The following is a 20038-nucleotide window of genomic DNA, read 5'->3' on the forward strand; positions in this document are numbered from 1 at the left end:
ATTACTTTTTTGTGATTCTACAGGACCACTCCTTAAATGGGGAGACCCTCCCCTTTTCAAACTTCATGATCAAAACTCCTATAGCCACTAAGTAGAAAATAAGTATACTTTTCCTCTTTTCTTTTTTCCAAATGTATTAAAACATGAGAAGTTGTAACACAGCCAAAAGGAATGGGCAAAACGGAAGACCATATTGTCATGAAACCCATGTTATTGGTGTTTAGCAAAGAAAGTAATCATTATAACATTTAGAGGGCATCTAGAATACCCAGTGCCATACTGTGAGATTAAATTATTTCATAGATACCTCACATCTTATGACATGTATTCTTAGTAGTGTGCTGGTAAATGTCTACCCCTGACCCTCTGGCAGGGAAAAGCTGATTTGTACTGATAGCAAAATTCTATGGTGTAAATTCTCCTACCATTGCTGATTTCAAGCTACCAGTGGGGCTTCCAAACATGGAGTTGGGAAGAAATGTGCACACCATTATATGACATTTCCACCACACAGTTAGATGTAAATAACCTCAAGATCATGGATCATCTCACCATGTGGTAAAACAGTTACTAAGTGATTAAAGTTTACTTATTACCTTGGTGTTTAATGTAATGTGTTTAATGGTAAGTTTATATAATTTTATTTTTAATAATGGCTGTGTTTTATAGTTAGCAGGCAAAATAACTGAAAATATAACCATCAACTCTCATAAGCTGGAAAGAGCTGACTTGACCCACCGCTATAATTATTCTGCCTCTCAGAGTAGATTTCCTGAGAGGGGTAACATTTGAAACTGTGATCAACAACTTCTACCTTACTATAAAGGAAAATAGCGGAGAAGGTTTTAGGAAGGAGGAAGGGAAAGAAATTCAAGGACTCATAAATTAGAATGAATGCGGGAACAGGGTTAGGTGATGAAGAAGAGTCTACATACACTTTCAAGGGTGGAAGAAGAAGAACCAGGGTCAAGGAAAGGTCCCTTTTCCTCCTGGATTGTTGGTGAAGAGGGAAAAAGCAGTTGTAACAAAAAGCAGCCTTGCTTTAAAAAATTCTCAAAAAATTCCCCATGAAAGTGAATCATTTAAACCAATTCAAATACTACTACCTTTTATTAACAAAAGCTACCTACCATTTACCAAAACTAAGAATTTATATTGTACTCATTTGGCTATATAAGTGGTTATCTGAAGTGGTGCAAACAAGTTTAAAATATCCTTCAGAATATCTATAACTTGACCCCTCCCTGATTTTTAATTTTTATTTGCAAAATCACATACATTTTAGTTTTCAACTAGCTAAATGAAATTATTCACAGGTTATTTAGGGTTCCACTGTTTATTCTTATCAAAGCTCAGAATTACAGTTGACTGGTTTTTGTTTTCCTTGACAACTAGCATTAACTTATTGTGTGTTTGTATGTACGTGTGTGTGTGTCTATGCTGGCATACTTTCACAGAGCTGACAGAATAAGCAAAACACAGACCATTCCTGGAAGCCTGGATATTGCTGTCGACAACATTCCTTTGGAGCATGCAAGTATGATGATGATGTCATGGTTTCTTTGTAGTTTGAGTATTCAGTGACTTTTTGGTTGGTTGATTGGTTGGTTGGTTGGTTGGTTGGTTGGATAGATGGTTTGTTACAAAGATTTGTTTGGGATTTTTTTTCTTAAGGTTTGGGATAACTAATTCATTATCGTGTAAAAATTTGGGATTTCTTTCTCCATTAGGACAGTCTTATAAGTATTATAAGATAGGAACTATATTCAGGGTAACCTAGTATTCATCTGGTATACACCATACACCTAGCAGGATATTACACTATATCACTTAATCCTCAAACACTGAAGGGTTGCAAAGGAAAAAATTCAGTTTCAGTTTATTGATAAACCTAACCCACATTGGGCAATGCCACATTTTGCTGCCAAAGGGCTACTCCAAACGCCGTGTGCAGCCGCCCAGGTGGCCATGCCGTAGCTATAGCTGGAATGTTTCTAGACTCTCATTACACAGAGATCACGTATCTTTCTCAGAATATGGTCCATTTATGTTAGTGAAAATTTAAATTTCAGAAGCAATTTCATTAATTTATAAGTAAGATCTTCAGAATTTATTTATAAGTGGTGAGATTATTTTTTTTTCCTTCTTATTACGCTTTTTAGTGACTTTCTCGGTGGTGCAAATAATGAGTAAAGGCATTCAAAAAGAGCTACAAACAGGAAAAGGATCATTATCACAGGATATTTGAATTACCATGAGCACTATTAAGTTTTTCATTCTTATGATTTTTCCACAAGTCACTGTAATATGAAGAGAAAAAAAAAAAAAGCATTCTCACTTAACCCATGGCTCCAAATCACTTTTATATTGATTGGGGTGAAAAACCAGAAGATAAATTAAGCCATTTCCTCTACCTGATGTGTGGGACGTAGATGTTATTACTTAGGGAAAAGAAAAATAGCGAAAGAAAGCTAAAATAGTCTCTTTGAACGAGCCAGAGAACATCAGAGAAATCTAAACATACAATAAAAAAATTATAAATGATTTTTTGGGGGGAAAAAAAAATCTTGTAATCTGATTCCCAAGCATATTTAGCTAACCATTTTGCTTGTTTGGACACACAAAGATTCCAGATGGAGTAAAGGAAGGTATAAGGCCTTGCTGTCTTTCAGTACTGCAGGCTGAAGCCTCCAAACTATATAGTGACCAGTTTTGATTTATATATTCCTCATGGTCTTTTCCCCCTTTTAGGCTGTTTTTATAAGGTTAGAGTTTAAAAGATGGTAAAAACTGAAGAAAAAATTGTAACTAATAATGCAGGGGGTGATTACGACCAATGTTGTGAAGTCATTCCATAGGGAAAATTACTATTAAGCCCATTGGTACTATCAATAATAAATCCATTGGACAGAGTTGTGTTCCATCACAGATCAACTTTTATAGTGTTATGGTTAAGGTCAGTGGACTACTCTTTATCTTATATATGTTATTTGCTGAGTCATGTCTGACTCTTTGTGACCCCATGGACTGTAGCCCACCAGGCTCCTCTGTCTGTGGGATTTTCCAGGCAAAAATACTGGAGTGGGTTGCCATTCCCTTCTCCAGGGGATCTTCCCAACCCAGGGGTCGAACCCAGCCTGGTTAGTATGCTCAGAGGATCTCTAGCTAAAATTTACTTTTTATATGAAACTTACTACAAAAAGAAAATAGTTATAAATCCAAAAGATTTGCCAGTTTGTTTTTTTTTTTTGGCAAATCTTTTGGATTTATAACTATGACAAAACCCACTGCAATGTTGTGAAGTAATTAGCCTCCAACTAATAAAAATAAATGAAAAAAAAAAAGATTTGCCAGTTTTTTGAGACATTAGTTTTGATGTTAAATATATCACTAATTATCTGTCAAGCTTGCCTCCTGCAAATTTTTCATGCCAGCATAACTTAACGTAAATTGGTATACAAGTATGGAATTTCTGTTTTGAATAGATTCACTTTTAAATAGATTAAGTCTTGTTCACTTATGACCGTATTCAATGACAAACTTTTATTTCTGATTTTTAAAGACTGTGTAACATCGTCCTTTATTCCCGTCAAGCCTTTCAATGTGACGGCAAAACCAGAACCCACAGTGGAAGTGGAAGAATTTATTTATGACTCAACAAAGTGTTGCCGTCCTTATAGAGTATACAAAAATCAGATTTACATTTACCCCAAGCACCTCAAGTATGATAGCCAGAAATGTTTCAACAAGGTATGATATGTTTCTGAAATATCATCCTCTCTCGCTACCCTATTTAGACCATATTAAGATGGCTTCTTGAAAGTTCAAATACAAATTACTATGGGCCAACACTTTGGGATAGAAAACCATTTGAAGAAAATGTTTAATGAGAGGCAGAGATGAGTTTTACCTTAAAAGTGTTTAAGGATGCACATTTTGTAGTATATGAATAATCCTTTCTGAAATCAGCCCTAAATAATTTTGTTCTAGACTCTATTTTTAGTTTATTAAGAGAGACTCTGAAAATAGCATACCTGCACTTTCAATATGAGTCTTTTATTCCCTTTTAAATAATTTCTCCAAATCCTTCTGCTATTTCTAAGCAATATGAATAATATCACAAGAAAATGTTGGCTAGTCTACATTTTTCAGATTTAATTAGAAGCTACTTATTTGAGGCACTTGGATTGTTTTGTGATGCTATCTAACAGGAAATTACAATGTCCATTTCCTCTGCTGTAATTTCAGGCACGAAATATAACCGTGTGCGTTGAATTCAGAAATTCTGATGAGGAGGATGCCAGGCCCTTAAAGGTGAGCCAAGCCCCTGAGGGAGCACAGTATAAAGAGGGAGGCAGGTGCCCTGGTTCCCTCCACCACCGAGAGCCTTTTATTTTAGTGTGCTTAAAAGAGGAGCACTTAGTACTTTTGTTTTAAGTTTCCTAACATGTGCCTGATTGAATAGCCACCATTAACTAGGTCTATTAGAAATGCCAGTCTCATGGCTCCGCTTAGCTTTTCATGATTTGGAAAAAAGGAAGGCATTCTAGTGTGAAATCAATGCAAAGATTCCCCGCTGGAAGTCTTTGCCCTTTTCAGAGATTAGCCTGCATCTCATGAATTCACTGTACTTGATTTCAAATGCCACATCCCAGCTGGCCTTCATGTGGCCTGTGCAGAAGGGCTGATCCTACTGGCCTGATGGCTAATGCAGGTGCCCCGTGGGATGCTCACTTTTATGGAAGATGCATGTGGCCATCTGCCTGAGGACCTGGGAAATGGCCCTGGGAAGCTGTTCTCTGCTGTTGATCACATGATTTAAGAAGATCAATAAAACTATGAGGTTTGTATGAACTGGGCTGTTTGAACCTATAAAACTGCAACTAGATGGCTTTTTTCAGAGTTCATATTTGATGTGTGCTGTTTTTATTTTAGGTACTTCAAACAACATAAAGTAACCTATAAAAATAGAGTGGAAAATTCTTTTTAGTGGGCCTGCAGCCAGATCTTCCCAGTTTCAATGAATCAGAGGAAAGAGATAGTAAAGGACAAAACTAATTTCTAGCTAACCCCCACAATTATCTGAGATCATCTCTTAAAGCACTCTGTCAGGGACCAGTTGTATTCTCCAAACTCAGAAGGGTGGTAGCATTTTTCAGAAGAACAGTAATCAATTTGAGTGATTGAATGAATCATGCAGAGTAGAAAGAAAGAGTTCTTTAAAATTGTCCTAAGGTACTCTCAGCCTCCTCAGGTTCCAAGTTCCACAATAGCATTAGCAGCAGGAGAAAAAAACTAAAATGAAATGAAATTGTCAGGCGAACAATGGCAGTGAGCAGATGGCAAACACACCAGGCCTGTTAGAGCGTTGCTTATGAGGAAAATTCTTAAAAATGAAAAGTACTTGCAGGTATGTGTGACCTGTTTCACTGCATTCTAGAGCATTACTCAGAGATACAGCTAACTTCAGTAGAGGGACTCTGAACCTTGGGCTAAAGGGACTTTTATAACAAGGAAGTACCATATCCCCACCCGCTGGCCCCATTAGGACCTGGGATAGAAGAAAAATACAATATGGTAGAGCCTGGAACCAGCCCTAGGATTCCGGCATTCTTGGTTGGGGGCTGGCATGTCAAGTACTGGGGTCAAACCAAGCCTTGTGGTCACCCAGGACTGATAACCTTAAACTCTAGATCAGAGTTGGATACCATGGGCTGCAGGAATCAGAAGTGAACAGTCTCTTATCTCCAGTAATCAAAAGTTAGGTAGTGAACTGACACAGGTATTCAGTTTTTTGATGTAATATCTACAGAGTGAATTAAAGCCTTCATATTTTCTTCAACAGTGCCTCATTGTAGAATAAATACAGGACAGCAGATCAAAGAAGTTCAAGGTTAATTAGATGTCAGCTAAGCCTGGAAAGTTATCACAGAATTTATCTTTGTTCCAGAATGGGGAACTGAAAAATGTTGTGGCCTTTCTGTGCTCAGGGTTAATTTCAGACCCTCATAATTATTCAACTCATGATTTTTTTAAACAGTGTATTTATGGAAAACCCGGAGGGCCTCTCTTCACCTCAGCTGCCTACACTGCAGTTCTGCACCATTCCCAGAATCCAGATTTCTCGGATGAGGTAAGGGTCAAGACTTCCCTGCCCTCAGCAGCTCCTTAAAAGATGTGTGAGTGGGTGAGATAATACATGATGATAAACACTCTCTTTTGACTACACCTCCGACTCAGGACATTCCTTAGCAGGTGTTTACATAACCAAGCTTCCAAAGCTACATTCATTGACAGTTGCCCCAGGACTATGTTGAAAATTCATTTATTTCAGCATATGATTGTCTTTTTAAAATGTGGAATTTTTATTATATCATTCCTTTCAAATTAGATGAATTTTTTCTTTTTGTTCATTGTCTACTGTAACAAAGATCATGTTAGATAGTTCTTACCAATCAGTAGCAGCATTTCATGTATTAAGGAACAAAACAAAAAAGGCTAGAATATGAGCCAGCATTGTTGCTTATAATCTTTATAGTAATCGAAGGAGCTTGGACCCCCTCCCCTCAGGACGTGCTCTGCCGTTTCTTAAGACTCTTTTATTATGTGTCAGGCACCATACTGTCCTCCAAGTACGCACCATCTCCTTTCATCCACTCAGCTTTCTCCAGAGAACCAGAGCCAATAGGAAGATAGATAGATAGATATAATTTAGTACAAGGAGACTTAAAAGTCCCACAATCTATCATCTCCAGCTGGAAACCCAAGAAAGCCATTAGTGTAGTTCAAAAGCCTGAGAACTAGAGTGCGTATTGTGGATTCCAGGCCAGGTTTGAAGGCCTGAGAACCAGCAGCACCAAGGGCAGGAGAAGATCAGTGTTCCAGGTCAAGCAGTCAGGCAGGGAGGGAATTCCACCTTCCCCAGCCTTCTTGTTCTATTCTGTACCTCAATAGGATGATGGTCACCCATGTGGGGAGGGCCATCTACTTGGTTCAATTCAAATTCAAATGCTGCTCTCTTCCAGAAACAGCCTTACAGACACGCCCAGAAATCACATTTAACTGGCTATCTGGGCATCCCATGGACCAGGCAAGTTGACACATAAAATGAACCTTCACGCCTTCCTACTTTACAGATAAGGAAACTGGGGGTCAGGGAAGCAACTCTGCCAAGGGCATGTAACTATGAAGTGACAGTCAAAATATAGGCCAGGCCATGTGACTGCAGAGCCTGAAGCTTCACCAGTCTGCTATAACACATGTAAAAAACTCACTGGGAGACTTCCCTGGTGGTCCAGTGGTTAGGACTCTGTGCTTCCACTGCCAGGAACCTGGGTTCAATCCTTCATTGGGGAACTAAGATCCCATAAGCAGTGCAGCGTGGCAAAAAGCAACAACAATAACAACAACAAAAAAAACTTCATTGGGTTAATGGTAAATTACTAAACATATGTCAGCTGGTAGTACAAATAGCTTCAGAAAAAAAAGTTCCAATAATTAAATAATTTCTAACCATTAAACTAAGGTCTGAACTCATGAAACCTGTCAGTATGATGTCTGGGATTAAAAATATCACATCTTTTGTATTAATTTCCTGTTGCTGCTCTAAGAAATTATCTCAGTTTAGTGACTTAAATAACACACATTGATGATCTTGTAGTTCGTTGTGCAGGTCAGAATTCTGAAATGGGTGTCCAGGGCTGAAATCAGGTGTCAGCAGGGCTCCATTTCTCCTGGAGGCTCTGGAGAGAATCCTTACCTTGGTTTTCCAGTTTCTGGAAATGCCCACATTCCTTGGCGTTTGACCCTTTCCAGCAGTGTCATCACTCTGACCTCTGTTTCTCTCCTCACATTTCTTATGACCCTGAACTCTTCTGCCTTCTCTGATACGGACTTTTGTGATTACATTGGCTCTACTGGGCTAATCTGGTTTAATCTCCCCATCTCAAGACCCTTAACTTGGTCGCACCTGCAAAGTCCCTTTTACCATGTAAGGAAACATATTCGTATCCTCCGGGGATTAGGACATGGGGGACATCTTTCCATGCTAAGTTGCTCAGTGGTGCCCAACTCTTTGCAACCCTATGGACTGCAGCCCACCAGGCTCCTCTGTCCTTAGGATTCTCCAGACAAGAACACTGGAGTGAGTGGGTTGCTATGACCTCCTCCAAGGGATCTTCCCGACCCAGGGACCGAACCTGCATCTCTTATGTCTCGTGCATTGGCAGACAGGTTCTTTACCACTAGCACCACCTGGGAAGCCCTGGGGGACATTGGCGGGGGGGGGGGGGGGGGTACTATTATTCTGCCTATCACTCTTGGTTACACTCGGACCATTTTTAAACTTATTAAAAGAACACTGATGAAACCACAGACCTAAGGAACCTTTTCTCCTTCCTCCACATCCGTTTAATGCTCTTAATTTTTTCCCTATAAATTTAGGACAGAGGTGAAAAAAAATTAAGAGAAAAGTCTATTAGCATATTACTGAATATTTACTACAGTATTGACCCCTTGACAAAGCCCATCTGAAAGGCTCATTCTGTGTCGACGTATAAGATTAAAAGGAAAAAAAGGAATGTTCTTAGAGTTAAGTATGGCTTTTAATCTCTCTCCCTCTCATGTACTTCCTGGGATCCTTGTAAAAGCCCTGAGCTTCTCCACAGGAGAATGTGTATCTAATGAACAGCCTAGTGAACTATGCCATGCAGATTCAAAACCATTTTCTTCTTTGTATTGCAAAAAAAAAAAAAAATGATTGCATTAATTATAAGCATAGCTATCAATTCTTCTAAGACACTGTTAAAAATATAATGTGAATATCTGCAGTACTTACTTCTGAGGAGTATTTGCCTTAATATCTAGTTTAACTGGAATTCTTAAACACCTGTTTCATTCCTATGTGCTCTGGCTAAAAAAAGAAAATTTCATTCAACTGCATTGTTAGTTATTGCATGCTTTGAACTATATATTGGCTTTTGTTACCAGGTTAGCATGCTGGCATGTAACAAATATATGTAAGCTGCAAACCATTCTAATTTAGAAGTTCTCAAACTTTACCAGGTGTAGAATCACCCAAAAGGCTCGTTAAAACACAGATTACTGAAACCTCACCCCCCCCCCAATATTTGGATCTTGTATATGTATGGGATGGGGCCCGGGAATTTACATTTTTAGACAAGTTTCTAAGTAATGCTGATACTACTGTCCCAGGGATGACACTGAAAATCTATTAATAAATTCTCCCCTGAACAGTGTAAAAATAAATTGACTAGCTATATAGATGCACAGAGTCTAATAAATAAATTGGTAGATAATTTGCTTGGGTCTCTGGCTTTCCCTGGCGGCTTAGCTGGTAAAGAATTCGCTTGCAATGCGGGAGACCTGGGTTCAATCCCTGGGTTGGGAATATCCCCTGGAGAAGGGAAAGGCTACCCACTCCAGTATTCTGGCCTAGAGAATTCCATGGACTGTACAGTCCATGGGGTCACAAAGAGTTGGACACAACTGAGCAGCTTTCACTTCACTTTCACTATCACCTTATTGCTTGATTTGATGTTCTAGAAACTACCTAGTTGCTAATATTGAGCTGAATGTAGGTTACCTGCCTGGGATCCTGGGATTCCAGTGTGACAGATGTTCTTGTCCTGGAAGGTCCTAGTAATTACTGACGAGTCTGTCCTCCTAAATGACTCAAAGCCCCCTAACGTCTCTTGCCTTGGTTGCTTCCTCTGTACCATCCTACTTCACAAGACTGTTGAGGGAATTAAATGACAGAGGCTTAAAACCTGACAAGTATGACATGTAGAGGATTTCAAAACCTTTCTTTCCAGGAACAAGGAGGATGCTCCTCATTACATATTATGTTGTATGTATATTGTTTAGTCACTCAGTCATGTCCGACTCTTCTGTGACCCCAATGCCAGGCTCCTCTGTCCATGGGATTTCCCAGGCAAGAAAGCTGGAGTGGGTGGGCATTTCCTTCTCAAGGGGGTCTTCCCGACCCAGGGATCAAACCTGCACCTCCTGCATTGGCAGGTGGAGTCTTTACCACTGAGTCACCTGGGAAGCCGTTATTATGTATATTCTTCACCTATATCAATTTTATGCTTATGTTTATTTAGAATCACCACCTATAGAACTGGAGCATGACCTCTGCACAAAATGACTCACTACTTAGTTACCACAGTGTATTTTTTATGCAGTATACACCACATGTATTTTTGTGTTATTTTTAAAAAAGGGGTACAGTCCATCATGTCCAGCTACCATGGTTCTCAACAAGAGGCCTATGAGTCACCTGGGGATCTTGTTAAAATGAAGATTCAGATTCCATGTGTCTGGAGTAGTGTCTGAGTTTCTGCACATCTAACCAGCTCCTGAGTGATGCTTGTGCAACTGGTCCATGCACACCCTTTGGGAGGCGAGGACAACTTAATTCATGTCCTTGATGAAAAGTCCTTAATCTGTGCCTTATTTACATTGTACAGTTATGTCTCCTTGTGTGTTTTTCATACGTGTATATCTGTGTGTGTGTGTGTGTGTGTGTGTTTAATTCACGGCGGAATCTGTTGTTTAGTCACTCAGTCGTGTCCAACTCTTTGCAACCCCATGGACTGCAACATGCCAGGCCTCCCTGTCCTTCAGTTTGGAGTTTGCTCAAAACTATGTCCCAGAGCTTGCCCATGATGACATAAATTACCTAAGGAGAAAAACTGGGCAGTCTAAATTACCATCATCCACCACAATAAAGAAGTAAAAATATAATCTTGACGCATTAGTGCTAGCAGGATGGATAGTACTAAGAATTAAATCAGTACTTCTAGTGCTGACTATTAAACGTGGACCTAGATTTCGGTTAAAGACTTTTTAAAAGGTTAAAGTGCCTATGCTTTGTCTTGCCCTGACCCGAGGAAAATGATTTGAGTTTCAGCCCAGCTACTATCTTTTTCATTGCAGGTGAAGATTGAGCTCCCGACACAACTTCATGAGAAACACCATATTCTGTTCTCTTTTTATCATGTCACTTGTGACATCAATGCAAAAGCTAACGCCAAAAAGAAGGAGGCGCTGGAAACACCAGGTACTGACCAGAAGCAATCCGACATAGCCATACATGTCATCTCTGGGACTTGAATTGGAAAGTACTTGAAAAGCTCTGATTTATTTAGCGTTTTTTAACTAAGTTTTGTATTCATAAATGGTAAATCGCTTTGTTTTTACTCCTCACCGTGAAGGTTTGTACTGAAAAGTTTTCTCTCTGTTTTTCTTTTGTACAGTTGGATATGCTTGGCTTCCTTTGATGAAAGATGATCAGATAGCTTCTCAAGAGTATAATATCCCAGTAGCAACAAGCCTGCCTCCAAATTATTTAAGCTTTCAAGATTCTGCAAATGGGAAGGTACTGGGTAGCATATAACTTAAGAGAAAAGACACATGGGCAAAATGGCATGAGGTTATCTTCCTTTGGCTATTTAAATTAACCCCACCTTTATGTATTCATCCACTGTAATTAGGAATCAACTGTACCTGTAATATTTCAATACCTTGTTTCGTTTGTGGCCAGTAGAAATGATCTATTCAAAATGATCCCCTGATATCATATTGGTATCATTTACTAATACTGCCAAATGTATTTGCATCTCTCATTTTCCATCTCTATAGTAATGTGAACCTAATGGATCAAGGTGGCAAATTAACATAAACTAAATAACCTATTTATTGATATTTCCTTTCTCTCCAATTGCCGCAGTGACAGTAACAAACTCTTTTTTACAGCACGCTGGGAGTGATGTTAAATGGGTCGATGGTGGTAAACCACTTTTCAAACTATCGACATTTGTTGTATCAACAGTGAACACTCAGGTGAGCATGTTGTCCTGATATTATCCAACTGCAGACCAAAATTCCAGAAGTGTATTTATCAAGACGACATTTCCCTTGGAAGATGGTTTGCTTCCCATGACAACACCCAAGTGTTAAAAATGTGAAACATTTAAAATAAAAATTGTGGACCTTTCCCTTAAAACTCAGTCTAATTTCCAATGCCTACCCAAGCCTCCTCTCATGGAGCAAAGGCCATGAAGTGGGAAAAACTGTATCTGAGAGTCACTTTGGTCAACTGCTGACCCAGTGACTTTGGACAAGTCACTTCACCCCTGCAATCCCATGTCCTCATGAGGAAAATAATAACAATAAAGGAAAATCTCCACCTAAGATTGTAGTGAGGTTCAAAATGAGAAAGTGCATGTGACAATGTCTCATGAACTACAAAATGCTGTACAGAGGGAACGAGTACCACTGTCATATTGCCATAAAATTCACCCCTTCCCTTGCAAGGCAGCTTATTTTTAGCACAGTGGGAGAACTTTTATGATACTGATTATACACTACAAAGCAAACTGTTACCTGTACATAGAATATATATTACTCCTCTTTTAAATTCAATGTACATTTGGTTGTTGTAGTTGTGTATGTATGTTTTGTTTTGTTTTTTGTTGTTGTTGTTTTTTATTTTGTTTTTTGGTGTTTTGGGGGGGTTTTTTTTGTTTGTTTTTTTGTTTTTTTTGGTTCAAGGGGCTTTAGCACATACTTGGTTGCTAAGAAAAGTGAAATAATCCAGGTAACACCATTTATTGGATCAAAATGTCTTTCCATAACCACTGGTGCCTCAAGCCAAATTGAGTCCTCTTTCCCAGTCCTCTGTCCATAACTCCTTAAATCCTTCTTTTCTCTGATGCTGTCAGCCCCAGTCAAGTCCCACAAGATGATCATTCTCCACCAAATCCTGCGTTTATGTATCTCAGAATCCCGAATTTCTCTTTGTCTTGCTTCCAGCTACTTTCCTCCAAACAGCTCAGGTCTCTCTGTGACTCACCGTTACTTACCTTTCTCTACATCAGCTTCCACTGCCCACACACTCGTCGCCCTGGGGGACACCGTCTTCCTTCCTCCATAGCGGTAGTTACATCAGTTTTCGAAGACCGAAGGCCCTCTCATGCACTCTGCCCTCTGTCTGCTTCATTCCTCCAGGACACAGGGATTTTGTGACTCTCTGCCTTTCCTCAGCCAGGAAAGCTATCTCTCTCTCTGCCTCCCCTCCCCTCATCAGTCTTTCAGCTCCTGTCCATCCTTCAAATCTTGGTTCAAATATCATCTCCTCAAAGAAGTCTTCTCTGTCCGCTGACCCCTCAGATATGCTGTATCATCTTATCACACACCCTCTGATACCCTGTTTTCCTTTGAAGCACTTGTCTAATTGTGAGAAAATAGGTATGTGTGGAAACTATGGTGCAGTATCCATCTCAGGGGCATTATGGAAGGACCAGAGGAAGGGTGTGGGTTTTCCTTGCCCAGAGCTCTGTCCTCCGTGCCTGCTGTGGATCTGACAAATAACGTGAAACTGAAAATATTACTTACACACACACAAACCACAGATGCCCCTCTAGAGCTGACAAATGCCAGAGAAACACCCAGAAGAGTGTGAAAAGTCAAAAAGCTAGTTGCTCAGTCATGTCTGACTCTCTGTGACCCCACAGACTGTAGCCCGCCAGGCTCCTCCATCCATGGGATCCTCCAGGCAAGAACACTGGAGTGGGTTGCCATTCCCTTCTCCAGGGGATCTTCCGGACCCAGGAATTGAACCTGGGTCTCCGGCATTGCAGGCAGATTCTTTACCACCTGAGCCACCACGGAGTCTGTATCCTGCTTCCTGAGTATGTAACTTTGACCCCCGGCATTTCCCATGTGACATTTGCTTCAGGAAACAACATTAAAGGACAGATTGGTTTGTTCCAGCTGCCATTAGAAAATACCACAGATGGGGTTGCTTAAGCAACTGAAGTATATTTTCTCACAATTGTAGAGGCTGGTCATCTGAGATCAAGGTGTCAGCAGTGTTGTCTTCTTCCAAAGCCTCCCTCCTTGGCTTTCTTCTGTGTGTGAATATCCAAGTTTGCTCTTCTGTAAAGACATCAGTCATATTCCGGATTAGGACTACCATAGTCCCGTGGACGGAAGAGTGTGGTGGGCTACAGTCCATGGGGTCGCAGAGAGTCGGACACGACTGAGCGACTTCACTTTCACTTTTCACTTAACTACCATAATTACCTCTTTAGAGGCCTTATTTTCAAATTTGGTTACAACCTGAGGTACTGGGAGTTGGAACTTCAACACATGGATTTTTGAGGGGACACAATTCTGCCCGTAACAAAGGACAGGAGTCAACTTTTATTTCACGATGGCAGGTGGACTTCCTAATTTTTTTTATTAATGCTGACATTTTAAATCTGAAAATATCCCTGTGCATATTAAACTGTACCCATTCTCATGTGTATTAAAGAATATGTAAGAATAAATGATAGAAGTCTGTGGAAGAAGCAGGAACAGAAAGATGATAGAAGGCAATTTAAGAAAGAAAGAAAGAAAAAAAGAGGGAGGAAAGGAGGAGGAACAGAGCCCAGAGAAGGAGTTCTCTAGCCATTGTCACATGGCCCAGAAGGAAACAAATCTCTGAGAATGAAATAGGAAGGAGAGCAGACTTTGTGGTTCAGGTCAAGCCCTCGGTGTGCCAGAATATCCATGAAAATGAGAGGTCTGTCTCTCTGCCTTCTTGGTAAAGCACCTCACATCAAGTCATCTGTCCTGCAGAAGGACTGACCTCCCATCATCATGATTATTACACAGCTTATGTGTCATCAAAAATATCAATACTCTTTTTGCTGTTTCAGGATCCACATGTGAACGCATTTTTCCAACAGTGCCAAAAAAGAGAGAAAGATATGTCTCAGTCACCTACCTCGAATTTCGTCCGCTCTTGTAAGGTAACATGACGTGCAAATAGTTGCCGTGGTCTCCAGGATGGAAATGGGCAAAATAGACCTTTACATTTTGCATTGAGTAGCAAGCTTCAGGGTAATCATTCTTGAAGATTTTTAAACACCTTATCAATTCCAAGAAGAAATTATTTTATTTCACAGTTCCTAAAAGGTGTCTGTCTGTATAATGGAACAGTAAGCAAAGATCAGTTTCTCCAAAATAAAAATGATTGAAAATCAGAGTCAATTGACTCTAAATTAGTTAATTAGAAGTAGAGTCTTTGCAACATTTACCCTCATGCCTGTATGTCATGAGAAATGCCATGAAAAATAAAGCCAAACAAAGGTGAACTACTGCATTCATATTCAAGTCCAGATGAACATCAGTCAAATGTGCTTTAAATTTAATCAATGACTTTTTTTTTGTCCTGCCAATTTAACAGAACTTACTGAATGTGGAAAAGATTCATGCAATCATGAGTTTTCTGCCTATAATCTTGAATCAGCTCTTCAAGGTTCTGGTACAGAATGAAGAAGATGAAATAAGCACCACTGTGACCAGGTATTCATAGCAAAGCCTTGGGAGAAGAGATTTTATAAGCTGTGATGACAGGCAACTTTAATTATAACTGAGTGGCTACATAACTGTGTATGCTTACATTTTGTTTGAACACATAATGTCAAAGTTAAGTATGTCTCACTCTTGAGTTCTTACCTTCTAATCATCTATTATTATCATCCAAGTGGAATTTTAGACCTCTTTTTTTAACTTTTCCTTTGTGCTTTTTTTAATTATGCTTTTTATTTTGAGATAGTTATAGAGGCACATGCAGTTGTAAGAAGTAATACAGAAGAGAGCCCATGTTCTCTTTAGATGTTCCCAGTGGTGACATCTAGCAAAACTATAGGACAGTATCAATCCCAGAATATTGACATTGAAAGAGTCAGGAGATAGAACATCCCCCTTCCCAGAAGGATCCCTCATGTTGCGCTTTTATTGACACACCTACTTCTTCCTCATCTCAGTCCCCGCCCCTTATTCCTGGCAACTGCTAATCTGTTCTCCATCTCTAAAATTTCATTACTTTAAGAATTTTATATATACTATATTGAAATTTTATATGTAATATGAGTACACATATTTTTATATGTATATTTACATATATGTATATATGTAATACATTATGTATTACATTACAAGTTGATAAATTTATTGTATATGCTATTTTAAATTTATATGTGTTATATATTTTATATATATGAATATGGATTTATGAGGGCTTCCCAGGTGGCGCAGTGGTAAAGAATCCTCCTGCCAGTGCAGGAGACACAAGAGACACAGGTTCAATCCCTGGGTGGGGAAGATCCCCTGGAGGAGGAAATGGCAACCCACTCCAGTATTCTTGCCTGGAGAATCCCATGGGCAGAGGAGCCTGGGGGGTTACAGCCCTTGGGGTTGCAAAGAGTTGGACATGACTGAGCATGCACACACATACAGATACGGAATTATATGGCAGTGTGTAACCTTTGGGAATTGGCTTTTTTCACTCAGCATAACTCTCTGGAGATTCATCCAGATTGTTACATCAATCAATAGTTCTTTCCTTTTTTTGTGAGTAGTATTCCATATCATAATATGTTTAAAACTTACCTGTTGAAGGATAGCTGGATTGTTTCCAGTTTTTGGTAGATTTGGGGTGAACATAAGTTTCCATTTCTCTGAAATGAACAGTTGCTAGGTCACATGGTAGTTATATGCATTGGGTTTTTTTTTTTTTTTCATATTTATTTATTTATTGAGTCTTAGTTGTGACACACAGGATCTTTAGTCTTTGCTGCAGCATGTAGGATGTTTAGTTGTGGCATGCATACTCTTAGTTGCAGCATGTAGGATCTAGTTCCCTGCCCAGGAATTGAACTCAGGCCCTCTGCATTTGGAGCTCAGAGCCCTAGCCACTGAGCCACCGGGGAAGTCCCATATGTGCTGGTTTTAAGAACATACCAAATTATTTTCCAGAGTAGCTGTACCATTTTTTTCCCACTAAATCTTATTTTTCTTTTTACGTTCAATTTTTCTTTCACTGTTCTGGCTTTAAATTGCCTTCACTACATTCTTTCAACATTACTAATCTGTCTGGTGACTTTAGCAAATTACAATCTTCTCTTTCTAGAGATAGGGTTTTCAATTAATTATTGAATCATATATTCCTAAAGTTCATTTTTTTAAAAAATATTAGTCACAGCATTCTGGAAAAAAATTACTCTTGACATTGAAATGTCTCTAGTACCTTCATAATTCCCATGCATATTATTAGCCTCTTTCAGAAAGACAGTCATAGCTCAGCTGGTTGAGAATCCACCTGCAATGCAGGAGACCCTGGTTCGATTCCTGGGTTGGGAAGATCCCCTGGAGAAGGGATAGGCTACCCACTCCAGTATTCTTGGGCTTCTCTGATGGCTCAGATGGTAAAGAATCAGCCTGCAATGTGGGAGACCTGGATTTGATCCCTGGGTTGGGAAGATCTCCTGGAGAAGGAAATGGCAACCCACTCCAGTATTCTTGCCTGGAGAATCCCCATGGACAGAGGAGCCTGGCGGGCTAGAATCCATGGGGTCGCAAAGAGTAGGACACTACTGAGTGACTAAGCATAGCATCATTTTTAAAGTAAAGCTCTGAAGCTAGAAAAGTAAAACATCTCTAACATTTCTACAACCAGCCAGTTCTGGAGCCAGATTAGAAGTCCCCAACTGTGCCTTCAGGTTGTGCTCTTTTCAGCATGAGTATATGCATCTGTTGGCAAAACTCCTAAATATTGCAGCAGGTAGACCTGTTAAAATTCTGAGATATTCCTAAGCACTACAGCCATGGAGTAACTGCAAGTATTAATGTGAAGAAATCAACCTGTGCCACCATTGCTACTGGACTCTAACCCAGCTAAGGAGTAAAAGCCAAAAACTTACATCTTAAACTAAATACTTTTTCCAAAAGCACGTATATAACACCTCTAAGTTGGAAGACAAGCTCTTTAAAAACAGAATGTGATATTTAGGGGTTAAAGATCTTAGTTTTAATAAGATACTAAAAACAATTCCTTTTCCAAAAAGACAGGGTCAGCAGACACAAACTGTAATAGCATACACAACTTGGACAAAAATGTCTCCAATGCAATATGGTAGCCATAAGACATTACTTTTATCTTCGTGTTTAGAGATTTCAAGGTTGGAAATGGCTAATGGATGTTATAGATACTGAACACCCAGTACTGAGTTTGAAGTTGGTTCATTCATACATTCAGTAATGATTAAGTGCCTAGCTTACCAAGCACTTCAGTGACAAACCAAGTGGTATTTTGCTGCCTTCTCCAGAAAGACCACTCAACAGCTTTGCTTTTCCAGGGTTCTGACTGACATCGTGGCCAAGTGCCATGAGGAGCAACTAGACCACTCTGTCCAGTCCTACATTAAGGTACGAAATTGCCACTTGGGCGTTGATTGTATCCCCTTGTGCTGTGTGGCTTGTCTCATTTCCTGTCTGCAATAAGTGGAAAGTTCCCCTCTTTAGCCGAATGGTACCCACCCCAGTCATATTGAACTTTCCCTTTAGTGACTTAGAACTCCTTCTTTTTGCCTTGATGGGCTTGCTGCATTGTTTCAATGTATAAATAATGCATACATGTGCAAATGAATATTTATATGGGGAGAAGAAGCAAAGAAAGAGGAGGAGGAGAAAACGAACGTACGGTCTTTTGAAATCAGCATTAGAAATAAATGAAATTCCTCTGTAAGTTTAAGGAAGACGTCTCCTGTTGGTTTGTTGAATGCGCTGTGTTTCTTCTGTAATGTTTTCTTAGCTCTTTTTATTGTCTTCTCAGGCATTATTTCATTTTCCCAGTTACTGTCTATTTGTACCTGCTTCTGGTATGTTAAGTCCTTTTTCCTCCGGCATGAACCACCAGCCCATCCCATCAGTGTTCACTGCTTCCTCCAGTGGCCCTCGTCAGATGTTCACTTGGACGTGTTTATATTCCATTTTCAGTTGGCCTGTGAATTTATGCCAGTGAACTTGTGATGATGTTTGCACATTATAGTTCCAGCCTAAAGGTCATCTTCTTGAAGGAAAAGAAAAAACCCATCCAGAGATAAATAAAAGTATCTTATATTCCTTTATATATAAAGGACCTAAATTTCAACTTTTATGCATAGATTATCTCTTTTAGAGACATAAAACTTTTTAATTAAAAGAACCTGTTCCATGAATATATATAGGTAGACATACACCCATGTAGTTTAGATATCTGAAAAGGCAACCAGAGAAGAATTTGGGGTCTTTTCTGCTAAAATTTTGTGACAGCAAGAAATAACTAGAAATTTTATTCTGGAGTGAACCCCTCTGGGATATTACCAGTGAGGAATTACTCCCATTACAGTTTTATATTAACATGTTTTCTATCTGTCAGAAAAATTAAATGTCTTCCCAAATATCTAAGTATGAGTGTGTGCCCTTAAAATAGCCCATATACAAAAAATAGTAATTTCACTATAATTTCCCTGTGGTATGATTTTACCCAATAAGATCTACAACTCAATTGCCAAAGGCCAGTTCCACCTACAAATGCCTTTTTAGTTGGCTCTCTAAGAGGCATAGCTTCTTTTTATAGGGTATTGATGAATTTACTATTCAACAGAATCATCTATAGAATTTTCATTCTCTCAACCCTTATCCCAATTTTCCATTTCAAGCTCCAGAGGGCATGAAAGGAAAAGAATACCCCAATCTCTATCATACAAAGTCATCTCCTTTTCAACACACGTATTATTTACCTTGTTCCAGTAGAATTACCAAAAATTGTGTTTAGAACCCACAGATGTGACTATTTTTGTGACAGCCGAGGTTAGTTCCTGATGAGAGCCTTATATCAGCTCGTAGAAGCGATCTGTAATGCTCTTGGAGCAGTGTCCTGGCAGTGCTTCCTGGAGCAGTCTTTATTTTTAACCAGGATATTTAAAAAATCCTGACGAGACCATTTGATTTTGTGATGTAGGAAGATACTTATTGAGTTTGCTTTGTTTTCTCCAGTGGACCACGTTTTGTCAGTGTTTTAAATCTAGAAATACACCTACGTGGATTTTCAAGCGGATGACAATTCCTAAAGATGTTTCGTAACATAATTTCATATGTCTAAAACAAAGACAGACAAATACATATAACCAACTAAAATTTA

General features: G+C 39.3%; 1 protein-coding gene across 6 annotated transcripts in view; it reads left to right on the forward strand.

The window, feature by feature from the left end:
• Nucleotides 1-20038, forward strand: part of DOCK10 (dedicator of cytokinesis 10) — a 297309-nt gene that overhangs the window by 210863 nt on the left and 66408 nt on the right. For all 6 annotated transcript variants that reach the window (XM_061148622.1, XM_061148625.1, XM_061148619.1 and 3 more), the window contains 10 exons: nt 1458-1537; nt 3563-3750; nt 4249-4314; nt 6041-6133; nt 10960-11083; nt 11280-11401; nt 11779-11865; nt 14730-14822; nt 15260-15378; nt 18213-18282. In XM_061148622.1, coding sequence (XP_061004605.1) covers nt 1458-1537; nt 3563-3750; nt 4249-4314; nt 6041-6133; nt 10960-11083; nt 11280-11401; nt 11779-11865; nt 14730-14822; nt 15260-15378; nt 18213-18282 — 1042 coding nt within the window. The remainder of the gene's footprint in view (nt 1-1457; nt 1538-3562; nt 3751-4248; nt 4315-6040; nt 6134-10959; nt 11084-11279; nt 11402-11778; nt 11866-14729; nt 14823-15259; nt 15379-18212; nt 18283-20038) is intronic.

This window comes from Dama dama, chromosome 8, assembly GCF_033118175.1.
Source record: "Dama dama isolate Ldn47 chromosome 8, ASM3311817v1, whole genome shotgun sequence".
Lineage (NCBI taxonomy): Eukaryota > Metazoa > Chordata > Mammalia > Artiodactyla > Cervidae > Dama > Dama dama.